Below are 27,929 nucleotides of genomic sequence, written 5' to 3'. Positions count from 1 at the left end.
TAATTAAAAAAAACAGCACTTTACACATCCTTTTGGATTGATATTCTGCTTAGTTTTTTTACTGAACCCATATGTTGTTTCTGTATATCATCGACATAACTCAACCTTATTTCTAAATCACTTTAAAACAGCCATTGCTGCATACAAAGTGCTGTGCATGGAATAGAAATTAGTCTTTTAGTAGACACAAGTGAAATAAAATAACACTAAATAAAATTAATTAGAATAAATATAAGTAGATAAGTATACACGCAAATAAAATACAAAAAAAAAAAAATCTGTACAAATATAGAAATAAAATAACACAAAATACAGAAGGCACCATAAAAAAAAGTAAAATGATGTGAAGTCTCATGCTGAGTCAAAGATCAAAGAATAGAGATGTCTGGCAAAAATGAAAGGAAATTTTGTCCATATCGTACAGTCCTAATCCAACACGCAAATGAAGGCAACTGCTAGCCAATTCCAGATAGAAGGGGCTGGGTTGCAGTCATTCATTCGGACATAGTTGTTTACAGAAGTGAAGAGTGGATTTGTTTCAAATTAACTTTGGATTTGAATAAATGCAAAATGAACTACACATTTTTTTTTCAGTTTGTCTTTTAGATTTCAGAACGAACTGCCGCTTTTAAGTGCCAGAAAATATTTCTGAACACTTTTGCAGGTGTCACAATGCCGCTGTTCAACCTGATGAACATTAGATTTAGGTTGATAAAGTGTGCCCCCCCCCCAAAAAAGGTAATGTCCCCCCTACAATTTCTTTCTGGTGACGGGTCTGTATCTATGTGTGCATGGTGATTGGCTGGCTAAAAGTCCAGGTTGTAACCTGCTTCAGGCCTAAAGTCAACTGGCAGGCTCAAGCTCACCTGCGATTCAAAAGAAAAGTGATGGATGGAGTTTGGGTATTTTGTTTTCATAAATGTAACGCGTCTCGGTTGTTAAATGTGTTTCATAAGAGCAATGTAAATTGAGTTGTGTTGTTTGTACTTCTCAAGCATGGTAGTTCTGTCGGAAGAGAAATTGGTTAAAACAACACACGCACACGCTTTTGCTATCTTGATTGATGTCTCCGAGCAGCTCCGAGGGGGGAGAGGATGAGCTGGGAAAGGGGTGGTGGTGGGTGGGGGGGGGGGGGGTGACTTGCGGTCGTATGCAGAAGCCCGTCTGGATGTTGCATACACGTGCGCCCCACTTGATAACGGCCGGAGAGGAAGCCTTGGGCTCACTTTTTGGAGACCGGTCGGATCAACGCGTGTTCGCCACGCGGATGCGTGGAGGCCATGGATCACATGGGACTAGTGGGGGCGCATCTACAGCAACACACGCACGCGCAGGAGTCTATCAGTTTCGGGATCGACCAGATTCTCAGCACCGTGGAGCAGAGCTGCATGCTGAGTACGAGGATGCACGAGCCGGATTACGGACACCCGGTTTACAACTGTAACGCCAACAACGGCTTCGCGTGCGCGAACGGTGGCTATAACTGCAACGGCGCGTCACTTGGCGGGTCTTATCACATGAACGTGGGGGTCAATGTGAGCGGGCCTAATCCCGCCGGGGTCATTCGCGTGCCTGCGCACAGACCGGTGAGCGGCGGGAACTCTTGTATGCCGCCGGTAACCGGCAGCATCGGCAACATAAGCGCGCTCACCTTCCCCTGGATGGAAAGCAACAGACGATACACTAAAGACAGATTCACAGGTAGGAACCAATAAAATAGGATAGAATAGCGCGTTGTTGACATCGCTAAATAATATTTCAACTTGAAAGGAATTTTTCATTGAAAATACGTGCAAAAATGAAACAGAGTTACGACATTATAAAAGTACATGCATGCAAATTCATACATACAATATATTTATTTGGTTGTGTACAATTTGTTTTATTTCCTTAACTGATGAATCCTATGCTAATTGATAGCCCGATTGGAACACAATTTTACCTTGGCTGATTTATGGATGTCTCGATCACATTTTTTTTTTTTTTGCACGCGAGTCAGAGTCGAGTCACCTGATTTTGAGGATCTGCAAATACCGAGTGCCGATCCGATTCCTCGGCAAAGTATTAAAGATGGGGGGAAGTGCCTCCATTTTTTATTTTTATTTTATTTTTATTTTTTTTAATATGAACAAAACCATCCCAGTAATTTTGGGGGGTGCCATCAGAAGTGCACAAAACAATAAATAAAAATAAATAACATTTTGTTTGGCAATATGTTTACTACTGGATGATTTTATTGCTTTGTAGGCTCTAAAATAATAATAATAATAATAATAATAATAATAATAATAATAATAATAATAATAATAATAATAAAAACAAAATTGCCAAAAATGAAAACCCCGATCATTTTCTCCCGATACCGATCAGCTGAAAATGACTTGATCGGGACTCAGTTTCCGATCACGCGATCGGGATCAGGACATCCCAAATTATTGTTATTATTATTATTATTATTATCGTTGTTGTTGTTGTTGTTGTTGTTGTTGTTGTTGTTGTTATTATTATTATTATTGTTATTATTATTGTTATTGTTATTATTTAAAAAAAACACACAGCATGGCATTTAAGGTGTTTAATTAATACTTTTCTGACAGCGTCAATTAAAACATGTGCATTAAAAAATGCGGAGCATGATGTGCATTTTCTCTCTGTGCAAGGTTTTACAAGAGACTGTCCTCTAATGTACAATAATATCATCGTCATTACTGTATTATCTTTCACTCTGTTTTCCTGTCTTGTTCTTGTTGTTTCGGTCCGTCCAGTGTCTCTCTCACCCCTCACTGTAACACGTCGCGTAGGACACCCCTACCAGAACCGGACGCCGCCGAAGAAGAAGAAGCCGCGGACGTCTTTCACTCGACTGCAGATCTGCGAGCTGGAGAAGCGCTTCCACCGCCAGAAGTATCTGGCGTCTGCAGAGCGAGCAACGCTTGCCAAAGCCCTCAAAATGACCGACGCGCAGGTCAAAACCTGGTTTCAAAACAGACGCACCAAATGGAGGTGAAGCATTCATTTTCACCCATCATTTTGTTTCACGGAAATATCGAATTATTCAAGTACCGATATAGGCTATTACCTCACTTTCGCTGTGTAAGGCCTACCACTCGATTATTACCATTGTTTTTAATTGTTCTTATTAGATAGGCAATTTAAATAGAAATTCTAGGCGTGAAAACGGTACCCGATTTTGAAAGAGTTTTTGTGGCTGTCAATTCAACACGTTTTAAAAATAATAATTCAGACAACAAGAGAAAAAGTCAATCAAAGCACTTCTCACCTGCATGCAAAATCACTAAGTAAGGAGCTATAGGCTATACAGAAGGATCTAGTTGAGTGGGACGTTAATAAGATCCATAAGCACTTAAATAATGGAATGGCGTATAAAGTTCAATGGGACATCAGAGTGCAACAGCTTGCTATTATCGTCATAAGGGATTTCATTGAAATCAAACCAAATTTGGCAGGTACAACTTTTTCATCGCTCAATTAATCATGTTAATCAATTAATCATGTCACGCAGATTAAGCATATATTCATTTTGACCGCCCATGATCCTTTAGCTGACAGTGCACTCTAAAAACAGATTGGTCAAATTTGACTGGTTGGCTGGTTGTTATGTGTCCGGCAGATCCTTTGGTTAAAACAACTAGAATGGTCGCTGTTTTCAACCAATATATATTGGTAATTGGGCCAACCGATACAAATTCGTTATTCTGACCAGAGATCATGCAATCTGTGTTAGAGGGTGAAAGGACCACTGATTGTCACACAAGTTCATTCTCCGTATTTGACCCATCCAGGGAGCGGTGAGCAACAGGAGGGGCCACGTTCAGAAATCATTTGGTGATCTAACCCCCCAATTCCAAGTTCCAACCCTTAATGTTGAGTATCAAAGAGGGAGGCAAATGGGTGCCATTTTGATAGTCTTTGGTATGACCCAGCCAAGGATTGAAGCCACAACCTCCCAGTGTCATGCAGGGCAGATACCACTATATGTCACAGAGCTGGTCATGCCTAATGATCTATCTAGATACTCATTTCAATTTTAAACACTTTATTTTTATATATTGTAATCATTTAATAATTAATAAATACATTTAGAATACAGTAAATTGATGCAATAAACATATTTCCAAGTGATATCCAGACTTACTTTCTATTGTAACCAATTTCATTGGTTGTTTGGCTAAACAATAAAATTGGTATACCCGGAATGGTCAATGTCTAACCAATCTATTGGTTAATAAAGCCAAAATGAGCTTAACCTGACTGGTATATATATATATATATATATATATATTATATATATATATATATATATATATATATATATATATATTATATATTATATATATATATATATATATATATATATATATTTTTTATAATTTTTTTTTTTTTTTTTTTTTTTTTTTTTTTTTTTTACCAATCAATTTTTACAGTGTGGATGGTTGCGTTATGCGTTAAAGGTAGCACAGGTTGTGTTTAAGCAATAAACATATCCATGCATTAAAGTAAATCATTTGAAAAAAATGTTTGTGTATGACATTCAGAATATTTGTTTATGGCAAATTATTGGGGGTCATTTTTTCCCCCATTTTAAAATATTCAAGAAATTAACTAATTAGAAAAAGTGGAGGATGAGCGTGTGCAGCGGATACATTTTTTTAAAGATGTCCTCATAAATAATTAGAGGTGCTCTTTAAATTTGGCCGGCAAAAATGTTGATAAAATAAGCCTCTTTAATTAAGCGATTCATTAATTATTTAATTAAAATTAATCAAAAATTCTAAGATGTGATTTTATGTAATCGTTTGACATCTTGACTATAAGTGTCTTTGTTTTAATCTCTCGTTGTTTACATAAAAATGATCATTATAATATTTTGAAACACCATAATTGTGTGGACTCTCTTCTCTGTTTTTAATGGGACGATAATATGGAAAAATCCAGATCCCTTTCTTAAAAGTAGAGCGAACGGTGCGCATACAAACTAAAACCAGGAAAATACTCACACCCTCATTCAAAATAATCGAATTTGTCATAATTTAATTCCAATGTATAAAACCAAAACATATTAAACACCTTTCAAGATGCCAGTAGGACTATGTTACAACTGGAATGTTGGGATTTGAAAAGAAGCAGCAAAACATATTTTGGTAATGGCCAATGGTCTACATCATCATCATTATTATTATTATTATTAGTAGTAGTAGTAGTAGTAGTAGTAGTAGTAGTAGTAGTAGTAGTAGTAGTAGTAGTAGGAGTAGTAGTAGTATAGTAGTATGTTATTGTTGCATTTGATATTCGAGTCCTTTATTTTTAAACACACCACCAATAAATAGGCCTACGGGGAAAAAAATGAGAGGGAAAATAGAATGTATTGTGTAAGCCATATAAAATTCACGAGAGCAAAAAGCTATTTACAAACAAATTAACGTTTTATTTATTTTTTATCTTTGCTGTGCGTGTTGATTGGACGTGCAGGCGGCAGACAGCGGAGGAGAGAGAGGCGGAGAGACAGCAAGCCAACCGGATTCTCATGCAACTGCAGCAGGAGGCCTTCCAAAAGTCCATCAACCAGCCGGTGACACCGGACCCGCTGTGCCTGCAGAACAGCTCTTTGTTCGCCCCTGCAGAAACCTGCAACCTTGGACTGAGAACACCGCCAAGATCAGCAGCGTATCGACCTGCGAGTAGGGGGCCAAAATGTTTTTGGAAGAGCCCGTGCAGTGACTTGCAGGCTGTCAGGCTGGAAACTGTTTTATCTCCATTTTTTTCTGTCCCTGCAGCTGCGCGTTATCTCCTTCCATTTTCTGAGTGTGCCTCTGGATGGGGTTCTCTGTACAAGCCCCGATAATCCATCCGTCGTGGAAAAAAATAAAAATTGAAAGGCGCGTTGAGCTATAGCCTATATCGTAATGGATTTCAAATGTCATGAACAGCTTTTTGTCGCAGTCATTGGAATTGTTGTGGATGATGGCTATTTTAACATATTACACCTGGGCCAACAGGTTAACAAGCATCATGTTAATAAGAAACATATAGACTTATATCGTAAACATAAACCACCAGAAAGTATTTTCATTCATATGTGGATTCACTTTTATATGAATATTTGTTAAAGGCTTTCACTTGTAAATCCATGCGGACTACTTGATAAAGCCCTAATCACGTTTGTTGCGGTGCTGATTTTTTATTTTTATTTTTTGCAAAGCCACGCCGCTGAATTATGCTGTCTTATTATTTTACTTGACTGCAAATGAATTTTGTGTATTGGCAGTTACCCTGCATTTCTAACAAAAAGTTTTGTGTGTATATACAAATTACATTCACGTTTGCGATTTCACTTCACAAAATATTCGATGCTGATCAATAAGACAACTGCAATAACCGTGGGAATTGTGCAGAGGTTCTGCTAAACATTTTTCACGTTGTAGAGGATTTTTAAAATAGTTTTAAAATGTTCTTTGCGTGTAACCGGTCCAGCCGCCATTTTTTGTTCTCTCTCTCTCTCTCTCTCTCTCTCTCTCTCTCTCTCTCTCTCTCTCTCTCTCTCTCATCTTTCTTTCTTTTCTTTTCTTTTCTTTTTTTTTTTTTTTTTAAACATGGCCGCTTTTCTGGCTCATCAAAACGAATGTGCAAATTGCTTGAAACATTTCAGTCCAACTGCTTGTAAATTTAAATTGTATCAATTTCGTATATTTTAACAAGATGGGATTGCATATTTAAGATGTTGCATCATGTATGGTGAATTGCTGATGGATCAAAATCTCAATGGAATATTGCAATTTATGGAAGAGATATGTTAGTGTGCAGTGTGATGTGACATTTCCCAGGACCACTTTCTTGAATGTGAAAGAATTCACCCACCTTTCAAGACAGACTTGGAATATCTCTCTCTCTCTCTCTCTCTCTCTCTCTCTCTCTCTCTCTCTCTCTCTCTCTCTCTCTCTCTCTCTCTCTCTCTCTCTCTCTCTCTCTCTCTCTCTCTCTCCCCCCCAAGATGAGAGAAATACACCTCTCTAAAAAGCAAATCGTTGCTTATCTTTTCCTCGTGCCTACATTTTTAAGTACAACACAATGTGTTTATATTTTCTACTCGGTGAAAAAAAAACTGAGGAAATAAACCGAACTCAAATTATATTTATAAATCATTTGAATGCAGTATTTCTATTGGCGTGTAATAAAAAAAAAAAAAGACAATAGGCTACTTTTAAAGGACACAAATTAAAAGTATTGATTACAACAAAAAAAAAAAAGGTGAATATAGGCCTATATCACGATTGGTCTGTACATATATTAAACTGTTCTATTAAATCATATTGATTTAATGTTTTTTCCCCCCCTTTGCTGATTTATTAGTTTTGATAAATTGCCAAATATATGTTGTAATAAGTAGGAAATAGACTTACAATTATTATTACTATTATTATTATTATTATTATTATTATTATTATTATTATTATTATTATTATTATTATTATTATTATTATTATTATTATTATCCATTCCTTCATTTTATTAACCGCTTACTACTCACAAGGGTCGCGGGGGTGCTGGAGCCTATCCAGCTGGCTTCGGGCAATAGGCGGAGTACACCCTGAACTGGTTGCCAGCCAATCTCAGATTATTATTATTATTATTATTATTATTATTATTATTATTATTATTATTATTATTATTATTAGCGGAGTACACCCTGAACTGGTTGCCAGCTAATCTCAGGTTATCATCATTATTATTATTATTATTATTATTATTATTGTTGTTGTTGTTGTTGTTGTAAAACTGAGAAGCGGTGCAAAGATTCACGTAACTAATAAAATAGTTTAGGGCCTGCAAACTGTTGGGTACGAGGGAAGAGTTTTGTCGCTCTCTTGTGGTGATATAATACACTACAATAAGGTCGTAATCTTCCGTCGCAAAAAGATGACGACCGTGACGTTGTTCGTGCGACAAAGTGTCACAACAACAACAACAATTGTGTAATTGTCCGGACACAGAAGGGAGAAAAGACTGATAGCTATTGGTAACAGATGTCTCGCTTTACGGTTTGTTTTTCCAGCTGCAAATATTTACTTTCAAAAAATCTTATCTTGGAATCACCATTGACAGGCGAGTGACTCTTTTTGCTTTCGATTCTGCGAGTAGAGGTCCACTATGCCCAGACTTACGGATAAAATGGCTCTAGATTTATGATTCATAACATATTTCTCACTTTGGGTTGTGGTTTGGGTACTCAGGATGGTTCCGGTTCACCAGTGGTGCAGTAAAAGATCGAAAGCCCCTGAAAAAAGCTGTCACTCCCCAGGGGCGCTTTGACAAGGATGAGGATAAAACCAAGGATGCTCTAGAAAGTAAGAATATATATTTTTTTGAATGGAGAAAAATCTACGCCGACCTGTCTATTATTCACCATCATGTTTCCAACCTCCTACCCATACTTCTCTGGTGACTTCATTTCACAATAAGCAACATAACTGTAAACATGCGATGCATCTCTATTGAAGGTTAAAATAATAATAATGGAAATAATGAGTATAGGCCACGCCCCAGGAAGCTTGACACCAAGCACAGTTAAAGTGAGCCTGATACAATTATACCAGACTGAATAATTTCTTGTCCCCCAGGGTTTCCTGACGATGTGAATCCTGTGACAAAGGAAAAGAATGGTCCACGAGGTCTGGAGCCCACCCGCTATGGAGATTGGGAGAGGAAGGGTCGCTGTGTGGATTTTTAGTTCACTGTCTACATTGTACAGTATTGTACTTGGAATACATACATGTTATTGTTGTTTATTTTTTTATGCCTGCAATGTGTGATGAGATCAGACATTGAGGAAGATACGAGGTAGCCTGTAGCCTGGGTGGAGTACCATAATCCATGCAAGAACACAAAGGAGGTCTGCCTTGACTCTAATGGTTTTGGTGAAACTCAAACAAAGAATCAATTAAATTGCTTAATCCTCTTATCCTCTTGGAGTTTGTTTTGTTTTTTTCAACACAATCCGTACCCACTTTTACAATGATGCTGCTCATAGAATTATTATTTATGTATAAATACAATCTAAAATACAAAATGTGAATAACGCTTGATTACACAGACACAGTACAGTTAATTCATGTGGATGGTCTTCACACTCAGTGTTACATGTTTGTTTGCGTGTGCTGCGATTGGCTGGCAACAAATTTAGGGTGTACTCCGCCTACTGCCCGAAGCCAGCTGGGATGGGCACCACCGCGACCCTTGTGAGCAATAAGCTGTAAAGAAAATGGTTGATTGAATTGCTGAGGTGTGCCTCGAATATACATAATAAAAGGCCACTCTAAAATGTGCGGGGTCTTTTCTTTTTTCTTTTTTTGACAGGGCATAATACCACTGTGCCACATTTAATATGGCGACGACGTCAACGTACGATAAAGCGTTTAATGAGACATCTATGCATCTGTCCAGTTCGTGCCCTGTGCACCAATCATGCATCACGTCCGCACTCGGGTACTTTCAAAGACATCCGGAATTAAAAAGTTTAAGCTATTAAGCGTGAGGAGCGACCGAGATAATTGAGATGAATAATGAATTGCAATTTGAAATAGCGATACCAATGTTTATAAATAAATTACGAAATAATTTTACAACTTTAAATCGATTTCATACAACATAGTCATAGCCTCGTCATTTTAGCGACATATATGGCAGTAAATTATTTTACACTACCTTCAAATGTTACTTTTTGCATGAAACGTAGCTCACAGTACAACGTGTTCAAACAGAAACAAAACAAAAAATATTAACACTGGGAACGTGCATGTTTTCTTAGCAGTGTCAGTGGGTGTTGTCTGAGTCAGATAAGCACGTAAACGCAACACGCTTGGGGGAAGCGGAGGCTAGCGCAATAATTTGTTGGCTAGGCAGTACAAATGGACATTCTAAGCGAGGATTCGATGCTTTGGGTAAGAGACTAGCCCACGTTTTCTAAATCTTTGCCCGTCTTTAGCAAGGAGACCCGATTAAAGCAACTTTCAATTGACTGACTTACACAACACGAGCGTCTGTCAAAACGACCATCTTCTGTGGACATCTACAGTGCTGTTTGCCAGGGATTTTGGATAAGGACACGTCAAACGGCATTTTTGTTTGAATCGTTTGTATATTTTTCATAATGTATACACCGGTGCAATTTGCTACATAGCCAAAATGTTGGATTCTTTATGCGGAAGTCGAATTTTGCGCATCTCGTGGTTGGTTTCACGCGACTCTTTCTACATTGCATGCCGTGCAACATCTGATATCAAATGTCTTCTTACAAATGTGTCTACGTTCAATCGTGTGATGTTACTGCCTATATTGCTATTGTTTTTCGAACGGTAGCCCGCTGACCGCTGCCTCGTGACATATCCGGAACTAAAGAAGCCTCGATCATAAGACATGGCACTATTGTGTGATCCCGTTATTTCACTTCCCTAACATTACACCCAGTCGTCGAAACGCTAAGACAGCAACAACAGAATTGTCAGCCTATTTTAACGCAAACGTTGTTATTGTAGAGATTGTGCAAGGACAACTTATGAACTTAATTATAAATGTGTCCACATGGCATTTTGTTTATCTTTTAATCCACTCACCCGGGCCTTATTCATCTTGTATGATTTGCTTATCATCATATTGTAGTGATTGGAACATAATTCACCCACGGAACGTTGGGACGAAGGGGGAGTTTGTTGGGATGAAAGGATGAAAGGATGAAAGGATAAAAGGACGAGATGTTAGTAGGTCTGTGAGCCTCGCGCAGAGTGAGTTGTTGTTGATGATGTCAATAAAACGCCAGTCTTTGGCTCTGGACTTCAACACTCCGCCTCCGACTTGACTGACTGCTCTTGTACATTTCTGCATTTTTTTTTTTAAATATTTATTTATTTTTATTTATTTATTTATTTTGCTGCCGGTACATTTGTTAAGGTACAAATCATAATACAATTTAATATTATTGTAAAATGTACTTTTCTGTATTGTATTGCCAGGCTTGGTCTAGCTTATGCTTAAAACTGGGAACTTACTATTTCTGTGAAAGCTCATGTGCATTTTTTTTGATTGGTTGTTACATATTGCAATACTGTTTACCAGCAATTACATTTTTGAATCGCAGCAAAACCAGTGGACGATGGTTGGCCACACATGAAAACTAAGCTACTAAACCCTGCACACTGCCCGATAAAAGTATTTGAAAACAATCTCTCTCCATTTTAAAGACATTTTGTAATTGATTTTTGTAAACATGAATGAAATTAAGTGCTAAAATTGTCCTATTTGGCACATCGTATCAGACTCAGAATAGCTTTATTGTCAACCTGTCCAAGCGACATAAAAACAATGACCAATAGAGGGAGAAAATGGAAGGCCTGACGGTCACCCAAAACAGCTCTCCCCGGTTCTCAGATGAAAATAAAAAGACAACATAAGGAAGGGAGGGCGGGCATGGTGGGCGAGTGGTTAGCACGTCCGCCTCCCAGTTCTGAAGACTCGGGTTCAAGTCCAGGCTCTGGCCTTCCTGGGTGGAGTTTGCATGTTCTCCCCGTGTCTGCGTGGGTCTTCTCAGGGTACTCCAGTCTCCTCCCACATTCCAAAGACATGCATGGCAGGTTAAATGGGTGCTCCGAATTGTCCCTGCGTGTACTTGTGAGTGTGGATAGTTGTTCGTCTTGTTGTTTCGTCAGCCCGGACGAGAGGCAGACGGCCGGACCGAGATTTACGTCCCGCCGGGCCGACGCTCAGGGGAGATATGTCGGGGAGTTGGGGGGGGGGGGGTAGGGGGGGAGCTCCGACTGTCCTCTCCAAGAGTGATCGTATATTATGCATCCCGGGTGTTGGAAGGAGAGCTTTCGCTTGTATTCGCTTTAAAGGAGAAGTTCAACAACTCAGCATCTAGAAGAAAAAAGTAACAGAGTGCCGGGCCGAGATTCAAGCTGTAGACAAAAAGATTTATTTGACACAGACATACAAACAAGACATATATTCTGGCCAGAAGGGATCAGAAATCCGTCGGACAACGGGATGCACTGGTTTATATAGCCTGACTAGAATCCACCCCCAAACTTTTTCCTTGGGCGTAACATCTTAAGGTAGCTAACGGTATTGGGCCACTACAAAATTTGTCCACTCCTACAAATTTGCCTAATTATTCATATGAATGTCTTTGGCCACTAGAGTGCACTGCAAGATAGGAGTTTAACTTGGTGCAGTCATATTTTGTGACCATTGGGGGCACTGTTACTCCACGTAAACTTAGGCTCGCAACCTTTGGCCTAATTTAAAGCTGACCTCTGCATGAACTTCATGGTTACGCAAGATCATGTGTACCTTCCTGCTCATAAATCTTGCGGACAAGACATTTTTATGGCCTGCACCTGGCCTTGGCTCACTCACTCACGTGTAGCACGTGTAGCTCACGTGTTCGGAAAACCCCTATCTCATCTCACAGAATGCCTTCAAGGCCAGCCAGAGCACACGTGATCGGAAAACCCCTACATATGTCTGCTGGGTCAGAAGAAAGGAAAATGTGTCAGAGCAGGTTTGGGTCAAACCAGGTGGCCTTTTACAGGGATGGGGCATGAATCTACATAGATAACTAAAATTATATACGTCAGTCTCTGTGTGCCCTGCGATTGGCTGGCAACCAGTCCAGGTTATCCCCCGCCTACTGCCAGAAGCCAGCTGAGATCCAGCACATTGTCTGCCTATTTTATGATAATGACGAACGAAAATGTCATGAAAAATAATTCGATTCTTGTCATTGACAGCAACTTCATAGATGACATCATATCCAATGGATACCACTGAATGCAGCCGGCCATGGAAGGTGCACACTCCAGATTCATGTGTTAGCCACAGCATGAGACTGAATGCAAATGACATTGCGAGTGAGAAAAGAGCAACCGAATGGGAAAAAGAACAGCCCCATAAAAGTGTTAGCATGGCGCCCATATCCAGATACCTGACTGACAGACGTTATGTGATGAGAAAGCCTCTGTTCTCTACTGAACAATCATCTATTTTAAAGAAGACTCAGCATCAACAGATGGCAAGTACAGAATTTACGTCTTAATGTCTTTCAAATGATATTCAGGTGTAGTGACTTCATCACATGATAAATGGACTGCTTTTTATGGTGCGCTTTATCTACACCATATGGTGCCCAAAACAATGCTCAACATTTATGGAGAGAAATTTGTGTCTTTATTTTCAATCAAACAAAAAAGGAATTTGCAATCAAAAAAAAAAAAATCAATCAAACAAAAAGGGGATTTGCAACCTCAAATAAATTTTAAGCAAACAAAAAAGGGTTTTCATATAAAATAAAAATTTGCAAACAAAAAAAAACATTTCAAACATGGATTTGTATTTTAATAAAATCTTTTGCAAGTATTTTTTTCGTTTTGTTTGCGAATCTGTTTTTTGGTTGCGAATCTGTTTTTTGGTTGCAAATCTGTTTTTTGGTTGCGGATCTGTTTTTTGATTGAAACCTGTTTTTTGGTTGCGAATCTTTTTCTGTGTTGTGTGGGCGGGGTCCTCCGTTCAACCGATGATAGAAGCCTTGTCATTGGTCAGCTTGGAAGCCGCTGCGACAACTTTCATTGGTCAGATAGGAATGGGGGTGTGACAATGTTCGTCTGACTATTTCCTGGTTCATTTTGTCCAGTCGCCGCCAGCATCGAGGTAAATATGACCCCCCCCCCCACCCCCCCACCCCCCCCTTCTAGTTTTCCGTTTTGTTTATCTGACATTTATCTAAAAGCAACCCTTGATCTATCGTTTATCCGGTGATTTGTTCTAACCATTACAATTAACGTAATCACTCACTCAGCATTGCTTAGCCATGTTAGCTAGCTAGGTAACTGATGGTCCGATACATGAGTCAGTCATGAAGCTATGTTGTTGGCAGTCAAAACACAAATATACGGCTAATTTGGGATAGCTGTTAGGATGAAGTTTTGTTGGGTTTTTTTTATACTCATAAAGAAACCTTTGCATTTGTTACTGCGGTCAAGCCAGCCGCCACTCGAAATGACGAAGTCAAGCCAGCCGCCCCAACGATTGTTAATACTGTGCATTACGGTAACATGCCGACGTGCCACTGCGTTGGCCACCTTCAAAATAAAAGCTACTCAACACCTGGTTTAGGGTTTAAAATAAAGATTCATAAAAAAATAACGGTTTGTTATTCCAGAACCAGACCAGTTCCAAGGGACACTACAGCACCCCAGGTATCCAGCCAAACTACTTTGAACAAAATCTGATGTTGCATTTCAATATAAAACTCATTTGAAAATTGAAATCTCGACTATTATTGCTGATTTCAAAAAATCATTAAAAATTCATGGTTTGTTATCCCAGGACCAGACCAGTTCTAAGGGACACTACACCATCCCAGGTATCCAGCCAAACTACTTTGAACAAAATCTGATGTTGCATTTCAAAATAAAACTCATTTGAAAATTTAAATCCCTACATTAATTCCTGATTTCAAAAAATCATTAAAAATTCATGGTTTGTTATCCCAGGACCGGACCAGTTCTAAGGGACACTACACCACCCCAGGTATCCAACCAAAGGACTTTAAACAAAATCTGATGTTGCATTTCAAAATAAAACTCATTTGAAAATTGAAATCTCGACTATTATTGCTGATTTCAAAAAATCATTAAAAATTCATGGTTTGTTATCCCAGGACCAGACCAGTTCTAAGGGACACTACACCATCCCAGGTATCCAGCCAAACTACTTTGAACAAAATCTGATGTTGCATTTCAAAATAAAACTCATTTGAAAATTTAAATCCCTACATTAATTCCTGATTTCAAAAAATCATTAAAAATTCATGGTTTGTTATCCCAGGACCGGACCAGTTCTAAGGGACACTACACCACCCCAGGTATCCAACCAAAGGACTTTAAACAAAATCTGATGTTGCATTTCAAAATAAAACTCATTTGAAAATTGAAATCTCGACTATTATTGCTGATTTCAAAAAATCATTAAAAATTCATGGTTTGTTATCCCAGGACCAGACCAGTTCTAAGGGACACTACACCATCCCAGGTATCCAGCCAAACTACTTTGAACAAAATCTGATGTTGCATTTCAAAATAAAACTCATTTGAAAAATTAAATCTCAACATTAATCCCTGATTTCAAAAAATCATTAAAAATTCATGGTTTGTTATCCCAGGACCAGACCAGTTCTAAGGGACACTACACCACCACAGGTATCCAACCAAAGGACTTTAAACAAAATCTGATGTTGCATTTCAAAATAAAACTCATTTGAAAAATTAAATCTCGACATTAATCCCTGATTTAAAAAAATCATTAAAAATTCATGGTTTGTTATCCCAGGACCGGACCAGTTCTAAGGGACACTACACCACCACAGGTATCCAACCATCCATCCATCCATCCATTTTCTTGACCGCTTATTCCTCACAAGGGTCGCGGGGGCTGCTGGCGCCTATCTCAGCTGGCTCTGGGCAGTAGGCGGGGGACACCCTGGACTGGTTGCCAACCAATCGCAGGGCACACAGAGACGAACAACCATCCACACTCACACGCACACCTAGGGACAATTCGGAGCGCCCAATTAACCTGCCATGCATGTCTTTGGAATGTGGGAGGAGACCGGAGTACCCGGAGAAGACCCACGCGGGCACGGGGAGAACATGCAAACTCCACCCAGGAAGGTCCGAGCCTGGACTCGAACCGGAGACCTCAGAACTGGGAAGCGGACGTGCTAACCACTCGACTGGTATCCAACCAAAGGACTTTAAACAAAATCTGATGTTGCATTTCAAAATAAAACTCATTTGAAAAATTAAATCTCGACATTAATCCCTGATTTTAAAAAATCATTAAAAATTCATGGTTTGTTATCCCAGGACCAGACCAGTTCTAAGGGACACTACACCACCCCAGGTATCCAGCCAAAGTACTTTGAACAAAATCTGATGTTGCATTTCAAAATAAAATTCATCTGAAAATTAGATTTTCAGACATTAATCCCTGATTTCAAATAATCATTAAAAATTCATGGTTTGTTATCCCAGGACCAGACCAGTTCTAAGGGACACTCCAGCACCCCAGGTATCCAGCCAAACTACTTTGAACAAAATCTGATGTTGCATTTCAAAATAAAACTCATTTGAAAATTGAAATCTCGACTATTATTGCTGATTTCAAAAAACCATTAAAAATTCATGGTTTGTTATCCCAGGACCAGACCAGTTCTAAGGGACACTACACCATCCCAGGTATCCAGCCAAACTACTTTGAACAAAATCTGATGTTGCATTTCAAAATAAAACTCTTTTGAAAATTTAAATCTCGAATATAATACCTAAATTTTCAAATTAGTTTTATTTTGAAATGCAACATCAGATTTTGTTCAAAGTAGTTTGGCTGGATACCTGGGGTGCTGGAGTGTCCCTTAGAACTGGTCTGGTCCTGGGATAACAAACCATGAATTTTTAATGATTATTTGAAATCAGGGATTAATGTCTGAAAATCAAATTTTCAGATGAGTTTTATTTCGAAATGCAACATCAGATTTTGTTCAAAGTAGTTTGGCTGGATACCTGGGGTGCTGTAGTGTCCCTTAGAACTGGTCTGGTCCTGGGATAACAAACCATTAATTTTTAATGATTTTTTGAAATCAGGGATTATAGTCGAGATTTAAATTTTCAAATGGATTTTATTTTGAAATGCAACATCAGATTTTGTTCAAAGTAGTTTGGCTGGATACCTGGGGTGCTGCAGTGTCCCTCAGAACTGGTCTGGTCCTGGGATAACAAACCATGAATTTTTAATGATTTTTTGAAATCAGCAATAATAGTCGAGATTTAAATTTTCAAATGAGTTTTATTTTGAAATGCAACATCAGATTTTGTTTAAAGTCTTTTGGTTGGATACCTGGGATGGTGTAGTGTCCCTCAGAACTGGTCTGGTCCTGGGATAACAAACCATTAATTTTTAATGATTTTTTGAAATCAGGGATTATAGTCGAGATTTAAATTTTCAAATGGGTTTTATTTTGAAATGCAACATCAGATTTTGTTCAAAGTAGATTGGCTGGATACCTGGGGTGCTGGAGTGTCCCTTAGAACTGGTCTGGTCCTGGGATAACAAACCATGAATTTTTAATGATTATTTGAAATCAGGGATTAATGTCTGAAAATCTAATTTTCAGATGAATTTTATTTTGAAATGCAACATCAGATTTTGTTCAAAGTACTTTGGCTGGATACCTGGGGTGGTGTAGTGTCCCTTAGAACTGGTCTGGTCCTGGGATAACAAACCATGAATTTTTAATGATTTTTTGAAATCAGCAATAATAGTCGAGATTTAAATTTTCAAATGAGTTTTATTTTGAAATGCAACATCAGATTTTGTTTAAAGTCTTTTGGTTGGATACCTGGGATGGTGTAGTGTCCCTCAGAACTGGTCTGGTCCTGGGATAACAAACCATTAATTTTTTTAATGATTTTTTGAAATCAGGGATTATAGTCGAGATTTAAATTTTCAAATGGGTTTTATTTTGAAATGCAACATCAGATTTTGTTCAAAGTAGATTGGCTGGATACCTGGGGTGCTGGAGTGTCCCTTAGAACTGGTCTGGTCCTGGGATAACAAACCATGAATTTTTAATGATTATTTGAAATCAGGGATTAATGTCTGAAAATCTAATTTTCAGATGAATTTTATTTTGAAATGCAACATCAGATTTTGTTCAAAGTACTTTGGCTGGATACCTGGGGTGGTGTAGTGTCCCTTAGAACTGGTCTGGTCCTGGGATAACAAACCATGAATTTTTAATGATTTTTTTAAATTAGCAATAATAGTCGAGATTTAATTTTTCAAAAGAGTTTGATTTTGAAATGCAACATCAGATTTTGTTCAAAGTAGTTTGGCTGGATACCTGGGGTGCTGTAGTGTCCCTTAGAACTGGTCTGGTCCTGGGATAACAAACCATGAATTTTTAATGATTTTTTGAAATCAGCAATAATAGTTGAGATTTAAATTTTCAAATGAGTTTTATTTTGAAATGCAACATCAGATTTTTTTCAAAGTAGTTTGGATGGATACCTGGGATGGTGTAGTGTCCCTCAGAACTGGTCTGGTCCTGGGATAACAAACCATGAATTTTTAATGATTTTTTAAAATCAGGGATTAATGTCGGAAAATAAATTTTTCAAATGAGTTTTATTTTGAAATGCAACATCAGATTTTGTTGAAAGTACTTTGGTTGGATACCTGGGGTGGTGTAGTGTCCCTCAGAATTGGTCTGGTTCTGGAATAACAAACCGTTATTTTTTTATGATTCTTTATTTTAAACCATAAACCAGGTGTTACCCAGCTTTTATTTTGAAGGTGGCCAACGCAGGGGCACGTCGGCACGTTACCGTAATGCACAGTATTAACAATCGTTGGGGCGACTGGCTTGACTTCGTCTTTTCGAGTGGCGGCTGGCCTGACCGCAGTCATTTACTTCACATACAGGCAGGGCTGGGAATCGAATTTATTTACACTAGCTGCTTCCCCTAAATCTTGGATGTTTGAAGTAGAGATTAAATTCGTGATAATTCTGTGATTATTATTTATTGGTCCTGGTTGTTTACTGTACGAGTCAGGTTGAAAAAGAGGGGGAACTCATGCACCGTCAAAGCGGTGACACTGCTACTACTAGGATCCAGGCCACGTAACCGTTTGATTTTGGTTAGTCTAGTCATGAATCGTGATGTTTTGTTGGTACGAGAAACGGCCCAAATAAACGGCCTGCTGAGATAGCTGTTATTATGCTTATTCATGATTATTTTATTACATTACATCATTACATTAATAAAATGCTAATTATTAATCACTTATGAGAAGTTCTGGTCATTGAAATAAGTAGCCTCTGCTACATTTATTATGTCTTGGGTGTTTGAAATACAGAGGAAGTGACAGATTACGTAATATAAATACATTTAGTTCCTGTGATTGTTTCATTGTAGTTTTCCTGTTTCAATAATGTTCAAAACATGTGTCAAACATAACTTTGTCAGAATTTTTTTTTTTACATGTTTGGTACTTAATTCAAGCACACTTTTCTTTACTTTTTAGATGCAGAAGATGAAGTTGGTGGTTGGTCACCTCTCTTCATGAGGTGATGCTGTGGATAACTGAGCAGGGCCACAAGCACCTGCTTATGTCAGACAGAGAGCAATTTAAAATATCAATAAACTTTGACCACAATTGTGAGGTACAAATGCCAGGTCACACATTATGTTACCCCCTGCACAAACACCATTACATTTCCAACTGCTCATATGAGTGATTACCATTCCTTTAAATCACATCTACTGACTGCTATCACCTTTGATGCCAGATTTGACACAGTGTAATTGAAAGGGCAAAAAAAAAAAAAATCACATCCATTTCATTTTTTTTGAGTAATTACAGGCTGTTCCTACCAAAATGTTTGTTTTAAGTTTAACAGTTCATTTTCTGAGCTTTCTTGATTTCTTGTTGGCAGGCCAATCATTTCTTAAAAATGTCTGTATAAAATCTATAAAATGCTGAATAATTGACTGGTTGTTAGTTCATATGCATGCTTTTTTTTATGAAATAAAAGTCAAACTGTTTTACACAGGAATTTATTTTCATTTTTTACATAAATTTAAATGACCCTTTGGGCCGCGAGACACTAGCACTAGAAGCAACATTGAGAGTCTGCAAATAAATGACGCGACCAAAACTCAAGGACTCCTTGTTTGGATTGATTTGCCGTAAAGCAACAAGTCTTTCCTCAGGTAAACGACAGTGGATGTCAGGTATAACGATCCCGTGTTCACCGTGATGGTCCAAGGGTAGTGTCTCTTCAGCTTGCTGGATCTGTAATATCAAATACATTTATGAAAGCTACAGTAACTCCAAGAACTTTTACTCATATAAAGTTTTTTCCTCTGGTTATGTACGCTTTTACCAGCAATAAAACTGCCCTGGCCTTCTCCTCTTACAGTAAACATGCATCTCGCTATGTCTACATTTTCTACCCCTTGGTCTGCTCGCACTCTAAAAGAAAAAATCTAGTCAGTGTAATTGCAAAAGTACACCTACAACTCAGATTCCCCTTCTGTTTCAATCTGACTCATACAGTAAACAACCAGGACCAATAAATAATAATCACAGAATTATCACGAATTTAATCTCTACTTCAAACATCCAAGATTTAGGGAAAGCAGCTAGTGTAAATAAATTCGATTCCCAGCCCTGCCTGTATGTGAAACAAATGCAAAGGATTCTTTATGAGTATAAAAAAACAACAAAACTTCATCCTAAAAGGCTATCCCAAATTAGCCGTATATTTGTGTTTTGACTGCCAACAACATAGCTTCATGACTGACTCATGTATCGGACCATCAGTTACCTAGCTAGCTAACATGGCTAAGCAATGCTGAGTGAGTGATTACGTTAATTGTAATGGTTAGAAGAAATCACCGGATAAACGATAGATCAAGGGTTGCTTTTAGATAAATGTCAGATAAACAAAACGAAAAACTAGAAGGGGGGGGGGTCATATTTACCTCGATGATGGCGGCGACTGGACAAAATGAACCAGGAAATAGTCAGACGAACATTGTCACACCCCCATTCCTATCTGACCAATGAAAGTTGTCGCAGCGGCTTCCAAGCTGACCAATGACAAGGCTTCTATCATCGGTTGAACGGAGGACCCCGCCCACACAACACAGAAAAAGATTCGCAACCAAAAAACAGGTTTCAATCAAAAAACAGATCCGCAACCAAAAAACAGATTCGCAACCAAAAAACAGATTCGCAAACAAAACGAAAAAAATGCTTGCAAAAGATTTTATTAAAATTCAAATCCATGTTTGAAATGGTTTTTTTTGTTTGCAAATTTTTATTTTATATGAAAACCCTTTTTTGTTTGATTAAAATTTATTTGAGGTTGCAAATCCCCTTTTTGTTTGATAGAATTTTTTTTTGGATTGCAAATCCCCTTTTTGTTTGATTGAAATTTTTTTTTGATTGCAAATTCCTTTTTTGTTTGATTGAAAATAAAGACACAAATTTCTCTCCATAAACATTCACCCATTCACACACCAGTGGTCAAAAATGCTGCCATGTCCAATGGGAGTAAATTTGGGTTCAGTGGCTTGCTCAAGGACACTTTGACATGAGGTGCGTTTCCATTACCCTTTTTCGCAAAAATAAAAGCGATATTGTACTATTTCGATAAAGTACAATTTCGAATTGTCGGTGTTTCCATTGAAGAGAGTTTCGCTTCTGAGGCGCAATTCTCGGAATGTCCCGTCTCGCGAGACCTCGCTGTTCTGTAGGCGGTGCTCATGATGTTTACCGTAGACGGACGCCCGGTGTAGTTATATTACTTTAAAAACACTCACCCCTCATCGGGCGGTTTCGGGCATTTAGTGTTGGTGTTGTTGCGTGTTCCCCTCGGCAGTCAGCAAGCAGTTCTGACACGAAAGCGAGTGGTACCGTACTTCCTACTTCCTGTAATCCTAAAATGTTGTTGTTCCCATGCCGAGGCTTGGTAAAAGGCGGGTTATAAATTGTTAAACGTTTCTGATGTTTTCTTGCGTCCTCCTTCTTGAATTAACCAGACATGGCAGGGCACGATTTCAAGCTCTCCTCTCCTTCAACTTCTCGAAGGAGGCTCGCTCATTACACCTCTCTCTCTTTTGCGTTCATGACGTGCAGTATAGCCGATACAAATCACTTCAGCATGTAAAACTAAAATACAAACCCGAAATTAATCATTCTCAAAACAAATAGTAATTGCAAGTTTAATAAAAATACACATAAACGTGTTACAGTCCTTTCCTCCATGACCGGCCGGGTGTCACATGACTACTAATGCGCAAAAATTGTTTCCATTACAGTTTTGCGAAATACTTCTTTTTCGATACGTCTCAAAAACCACCTCATGAGAGCGCAAAAACTTTTTTTTGCGATATTTGAGAGTTTTTTCGCAAGTCCGGTGTTTCCATTGCCAGCTTACTTTTGCGAAACATGCCTTTTGCGCAAAACTGAGGGTAATGGAAACGCACCTATGGTCACCTGGGGTGAGGATCGAACCCACAACTTCACGGATGGGAGAGGCCACGAGACCACATTTGTACATCCCTTGTTTCCATCTATTTTCTTATTCCTGGGAGGCCGTAACAAAAAATTATTGCCAAGCACCGGTATATACAGTAAATATGTGATCCGCTCCAGCTCAATCTAGAGATATGGACGATATTAGATAGTTGGACTTTATTTGTCCTTTTTGAGATTTCTCCACAAATAGCCTCTTTGATGTCTCTAGTTTCATATCCAAGCAGCACAAAAGTCCAAATTGTAAGAGAAGTGTATGACAATAAGCAATTTTTAGACAGTATGCTTCGTAACCAGAGGAGTGCTTTTAGTCTACCCGCTAGCTATAGCGCCACCTCTTGCACAATGTTTAAAAACCTGAATTTTCAAGTCTCAAATGTAATTCACGAATGATTTGTATAATTGTTGTTAGGATAATCAGATATGCTAATGGTTGGATGGATGGACATAGCCAGCAAAAAAGTCGAAATATACCATTCAGTACAAAAGTGAACAGAAGAGTCATCCTACCTTATGGAGCAGAAGCTATGTTGTCATCGGTCCCGGACATCACTTCCATGATAAGTTATCAATAAAGCTCTTATCACAGGCCACATCAAATGGCAATTAAAATCTCGGACGATGGCCTTGCCTGCTGTTGGAATTGACTTTCCATAGATTTTTAAACAAATCCTGAAAATCTCATGTTCATATCGTTTTTCTAAGGTACTGCTTGCTATGTACATTTGAAAGATGCAATTATCAAAACTTTCAGCCCCTTTTTCTCAAAACTACGGATTTCAACCTTTCAACATTAAAACTGCTGTCACTTTGTCAATTTTTGAGGTACATTCATGTATTATATATCATTTTAAAGGCAATAAGTGCAGAATTAGAATACCTGTACAGTATAGTGTATATAATATATCAATCACATGAGGACCCTTTGCCAGAGCCGGTCACATATACTGTATGTACAGTATGTATAAAGTGTATGACGTATGTATATAGTTCTAGACTAGTTTATAGTGAGCAGTCATAATTTTGAAACCACCTCATGTTCATAACCATCATAAACCAAACATGTACCTGAAATATGATTTTATGTTAACACACATTTTTGATATTTCACAGGAGATGCATGTCGGGACCAGCAAGACAGATGAAAGTCAGCTCTCCGCCAAGATGAATTTGCAGACCAGTTTAGAAGACCAAAAGCCATTGAGCTTTCACTTGAGTTCCAGTGATGACTCTCCTTATTTGGTGTCTAAAGATGTGCGTAGCTCACTGTTGTGTGTTCCAAATGTCAGCGGTGGGTTACAACATGAAAAACCTTTGACCGGAAGTCCGTCTTTTCAATGTGGCATCTCCGACAACATTCTCAAGTTCCAGAAGAAAGACTCTCCTGTGAAGTCGCAGCTCACATCCACTGTTCTGTACCCTACCTATACCCCCACCCCACGCTTCTTCTCCAAAAGAGAGCAAACACAGGTCAAAAAACAAAATAGCAACTCTTTAGCAGGGCAGTCACGAAGACAAACAATGTCATATCACGAAGCAAACTATTGGGACTGTGCCATCCCGAAGTCTTTTCCCTCGTCCACAAATAGGCGCGATGCATCCTGGGATCCAAACAAGGAGTATCAAGCTTTGCTGGACTACACTTACCCCCTCAGACCTGGCCAGATGGACAGCAAGTGGGACAGCTCTGTGTTCCAACGTGACGCTCTCCAACAAGACCTGAACTTGGAGGATTCTGGTATTGGACTGGATAACCTTGGGACCACCAGCCCGCCTGGGTCGGACTTAAACCTGTGCAACACCGTTCAGACAAACGCATGGGACAAAATGGATCCAGAAATCAATTCCAGCAGTGTGTACTCGTCTGCACTTGTTTTCAAAACACTCTCTTTTGGCTTGCTTGTGGACAATTTGGACAAGGATGTTGTGAACTGTCACCACCATCATCAGTATGCACAACCGTCCTCCTCCATCACTTTCATCCGTACAACAGGTCTTCTTCCGCAGTCCCAATGTGATTGTGACAAGGAGTTCTACTCTCTGCCTGATCACCTGGAAGAGGTGCAAATCCTCACTAGACAGGTCAGCATTTTTTATTTTTTAAAGATCCCCTGATATGAGCTTTACAGCAATTACACCAATCATCCTCTGAACGCCCTAATACTGTATCAAAAGAAATGTTCACGAAATTGTACCTTGTCGTAGAGTTGCAGTCTCCACTAGTAAGGTCTACTGTTAGCCTAGCATCAAACTAGCAGATTTTGGTGGGCGTGGCCAAGGCTCGCCAGACTTCCGTGCGTTTTTGACTGCAAAATGAGTTGGGCGTGGCCAAGTCTCATCATTTCCATGCACTCCCGTTTTCAAACAGTCTTCACGTCTGTACCTGAAGTAATATTGGCTCATTAGTTTAAAGTGAAAGATGTTCTGCTAATCCACGTTTGTATTGTCCCAAATTCCTGAAGCAGTCGTCAGTTAAATGTTTGCCACAAACTGTCAGAGCTGCTAACCCTCCTCACGATGTACATTTTCCAGGTACAGCTACTGGGATTGATACCCCCGTACCGGTCGAACTATAAGTCCTACGGGGAAAATGAACTCATCCTCGGAACCGGGTCGACCTTGGCTTTCCAACAGCGTTGGTGCCGGCCCTCCACGAGTCCACGACCCTCCGGTCCAGAGATACCGGGCCGCGAAATCGTGGACCATGCTGTCCTCCTGCTGCTGCTGTTTGTTTGCTCCGGCGGGGGGGAGGGTTTGAAAATTGTGAGGGTGGAGTTCGCGCTGAGCTAGTGAATAACCGAGCTAGTATGAGCTTGTATAAAACCGAAAAAGGTGGGGTTAGTGACGTGTAAAACCGACCTGCTGAAACAGCCCATTTGAGAGTGCTGTTTGAGCTAATGTGATACAAATGCCCTTAGGAAAGGGAAACATGGGTCGTTTATTTCACAACTTTGGGGACTTAGTCAGGCTATGGTGGCATTATGTCAAAAAAAAACCAAAAAGTGAACATTTCATATGAGGGGACCTTTAAGCACTTGCAGGGTGCACATAGCTACCAAGCACTGTGTAGAAGATGGATGAATAACTAAGAAGTGTTCCGATGCATGACTAGAACTGTTTTATGTGATTGAAGGTAAAGGAGGTGACAGCCAGGCTGAACTGCCCGCTCACAGCAATGTGTGAGTGTATGGACTCAAATCTCCCGACACCATCACAGCCGGAGAAAGAACTCTGTGGTGCCAAAGAGCAGGATGGCAAAAAAGATGATGGAAAGAATATAAATATGAGGAATGCAGCTACATCAGGTACTAATTGTCCAGGTTTTTATTTCTATTTGTATCACAATACAAGTATGGCATGTTCTTGTGTTCATCATCATCTGGTCATGCTAACTCCGAGGCAGTGAGGAGAAGTCCCAGTTCATGGCTGGAATCTGACAGTCTCAAGGAGGTGGAGACCTTGGCGGAGCAGCTTTGTGGCAGCCACCTGAAAGACCCTCAGAAGGTCATCCTCGAGGAGCAGGACCAAAATTGCTCTCTCATGCAACATATACGTGTAAGTACCAAAAGAGAGATATCTTTGAGTGGTGGCTCTGTAGGAAACTGGACGGTTCCAACGTTAGTTCCCTTAAGTCTGCTAAATCTTTTAACAATAAATTTCACTTAAAGTTGTTCCTGATCTTGTTGGAAAAAAAGAAAACTTTCCCTCCTTGCTGTCATCACTAATCATGAATGACTAAATAAGGCAATGTTGTGTTTTCTGTGTTGTGACAACACTGAAGGCAGAAGGCAACTCTCCTCCAAAAGTATTGTAACAGTGCAAGATATATTTTTGTTTTCACTTCCAGGTCCAGTATTTACATCTGCATCAGATAAATCACATTACAATTTTCATGCGAGCAAACGGCAGTCTTGTAATGTAATGGAGTACAAATAATTTTTTTTTAAATTAGTATTACAGAAGTGGAACAATTCAAATAAAAGATATCGAAAGAACCAAACCCACCCCAAAAACTATCAGCTATTTAAAAAAAAAAAAAAAAAAAACTATTACCAATCATATATCTATGTCCATATTCAATACATATGTAAACATAGAAGAAAAAAGAAATACCATATATACACATACAGTATAATTAAACACACAAATATGTATCCACTTTTGTAAAACACAAGATCTCACATGGACATACAGAATTACAAAGAGGAAAAAAATAAAAATATAACAAAAAAAAAGAATAAAGATTAATAAAAAGCTCTGTCCATTCTAATTACTTAAACATTTGTCAAAGTTATAATAATCGACTATGGAGGAAGACTGTCATCATCTTGAAGGAGGAAAAAAAAATGGATTACAAATACTTTGTACTGTACCTACTTTGTTACTGTGCTCAGGTACAATTTACATATATGTACATATTTGTGGTAACTTCTGCTTTTACTCCAATATATTTCGCAAGTACTATGATACATTTCCGCTAACGATCTTTATGGTTTTTGTTATTGTTGTTTAAAAAATAAATAAATAAATAAAAAGAAATTGTTGATGTAATGCCAGAACCACTGAGCATAAAGCGGATGAATAGTACTGACTCTTCAGAAAGTTGCTGGGCATATGCAGTTATGTGTAGACTGCTGCTTTTTGGACACATCACTTTTGCTTTGTTTGTAGTTCTCTGCATGTCTACCAGAGAGGTCTTATGCACATTTGTTGTATTGTGTCACACCATTTGCTATTGTTGAGTAAAGCTTAATGAAAATGATCAAAATCTGTCCGTATTTAATGGTTTACTTTGTCAACATGACTGTCATAAACCTGAAAGGTCAATATAAGAAAACTCATGTGCCCAATCCTTCATATCATAATACTGTATACAGTGCACAGTGCTCCAAACAAGTCAGGCATAAAACCGTCTGTGTGTGTGCACCTTTTGTTTCAGATGTTTTGTTCACTCTTGGAACAATACATCCACTGGCTCTACAAGGTTTCGGATAAGATGGACATGTTGGCTAGACCCAAAGTAGACAATGACAACATGAAGCGGTCACTTGCTCAATATCAGGTATCGTCCACAATTTCATGGATTTAAAACTGTAAGCATCAGTTTGAAACAAACGAGCGTTTGTTTTGTTCTCAGAGATTTCAGCACGAGTTGAGTCGTCATCAGCAATTGACCTCTCACGTTCTGCAAACCGGCGAGCTGCTTCTCAGCTGCATGGACAGCACGTGTCCATGTAAGGTTCCTCCTCCGCATGGTTGATAACAGATAACATGTGCAAAGACTCACTTTTGTTTCCGATCCGTATCGTTCCAGTGTTAAGAAACACGCTGCTGTTAATTGCAAAGCAGTCCAGAGCCATGGAATATCATTCTGAACACTTGTCTTCCATCCTATCTGCCACGGACAATCAGACACATCTTAATCAACCCAGTGAGCCAGCTGAGCGGCACAAGCTGGAGAACCCTGACTCCTCAGGGACCTGGGTGTCCACCAAGTGAATGCCATGGCTGTCCGTCCAACAACCATTCATACTTTTGGAACGCTAGTTACTGTATCCGTGTTGAAGTTTGCCTGATATGAGTTGTGGTTCCATGTAGGAAGTAAAATACAGCCGTCAAGTGTCCTTAAATCTAGGCAAGTCCGAAACATTTTCTGTCTTGACTTGCATGTTTTGTAACAGCTTACTGTATCATACTGTACTCACAAAGTTCCCCCCCTTAAAGAGAGAGCTTGGATTTTTTGACATGAATATCTA

General features: G+C 39.0%; 2 protein-coding genes across 3 annotated transcripts; both read left to right on the top strand.

Moving 5' to 3' along the window:
- Positions 1-1,280: 1,280 nt before the first annotated feature.
- Positions 1,281-5,703, top strand: tlx1 (T cell leukemia homeobox 1). The gene is given in 4 exon segments (XM_077495671.1): positions 1,281-1,701; positions 2,802-3,003; positions 5,491-5,635; positions 5,638-5,703. Coding segments are annotated over 4 exon segments (834 nt in total).
- Positions 5,704-9,812: 4,109 nt separating this feature from the next.
- Positions 9,813-27,909, top strand: cep68 (centrosomal protein 68). 2 transcript variants are annotated; one of them, XM_077496319.1, is made up of 8 exons: positions 9,813-9,956; positions 12,801-13,081; positions 23,287-24,255; positions 25,307-25,478; positions 25,577-25,728; positions 27,113-27,235; positions 27,311-27,407; positions 27,488-27,909. In XM_077496319.1, exons 2-8 carry the CDS (start codon positions 12,812-12,814, stop codon positions 27,670-27,672), a joined length of 1,968 nt encoding a protein of 655 aa, XP_077352445.1. In that variant the 5' UTR covers positions 9,813-9,956; positions 12,801-12,811; the 3' UTR covers positions 27,673-27,909. The 2 variants fall into 2 exon arrangements, with proteins under 2 accessions (XP_077352445.1, XP_077352446.1); XM_077496320.1 differs by lacking the exons at positions 9,813-9,956; positions 12,801-13,081 and adding an exon at positions 21,394-21,548.
- Positions 27,910-27,929: the final 20 nt, after the last annotated feature.

Source organism: Festucalex cinctus, chromosome 14 (assembly GCF_051991245.1).
Source record: "Festucalex cinctus isolate MCC-2025b chromosome 14, RoL_Fcin_1.0, whole genome shotgun sequence".
In the NCBI taxonomy this organism is placed as follows: Eukaryota; Metazoa; Chordata; class Actinopteri; order Syngnathiformes; family Syngnathidae; genus Festucalex; species Festucalex cinctus.
Note: the sequence above shows the minus strand (reverse complement) of the source record. Positions and strands in the feature narration are given on the sequence as shown.

Excerpts from the sequence above, each read along its gene's own strand:
- cep68 (XM_077496319.1), top strand. The coding sequence starts at position 12,812 with ATGACATCATATCCAATGGATACCACTGAATGCAGCCGGCCATGGAAG. Across the intron at positions 27,236-27,310 it reads GGTCACTTGCTCAATATCAG|AGATTTCAGCACGAGTTGAG; the intron begins GTATCGTCCACA and ends TTTTGTTCTCAG. Across the intron at positions 27,408-27,487 it reads CATGGACAGCACGTGTCCAT|TGTTAAGAAACACGCTGCTG; the intron begins GTAAGGTTCCTC and ends GTATCGTTCCAG.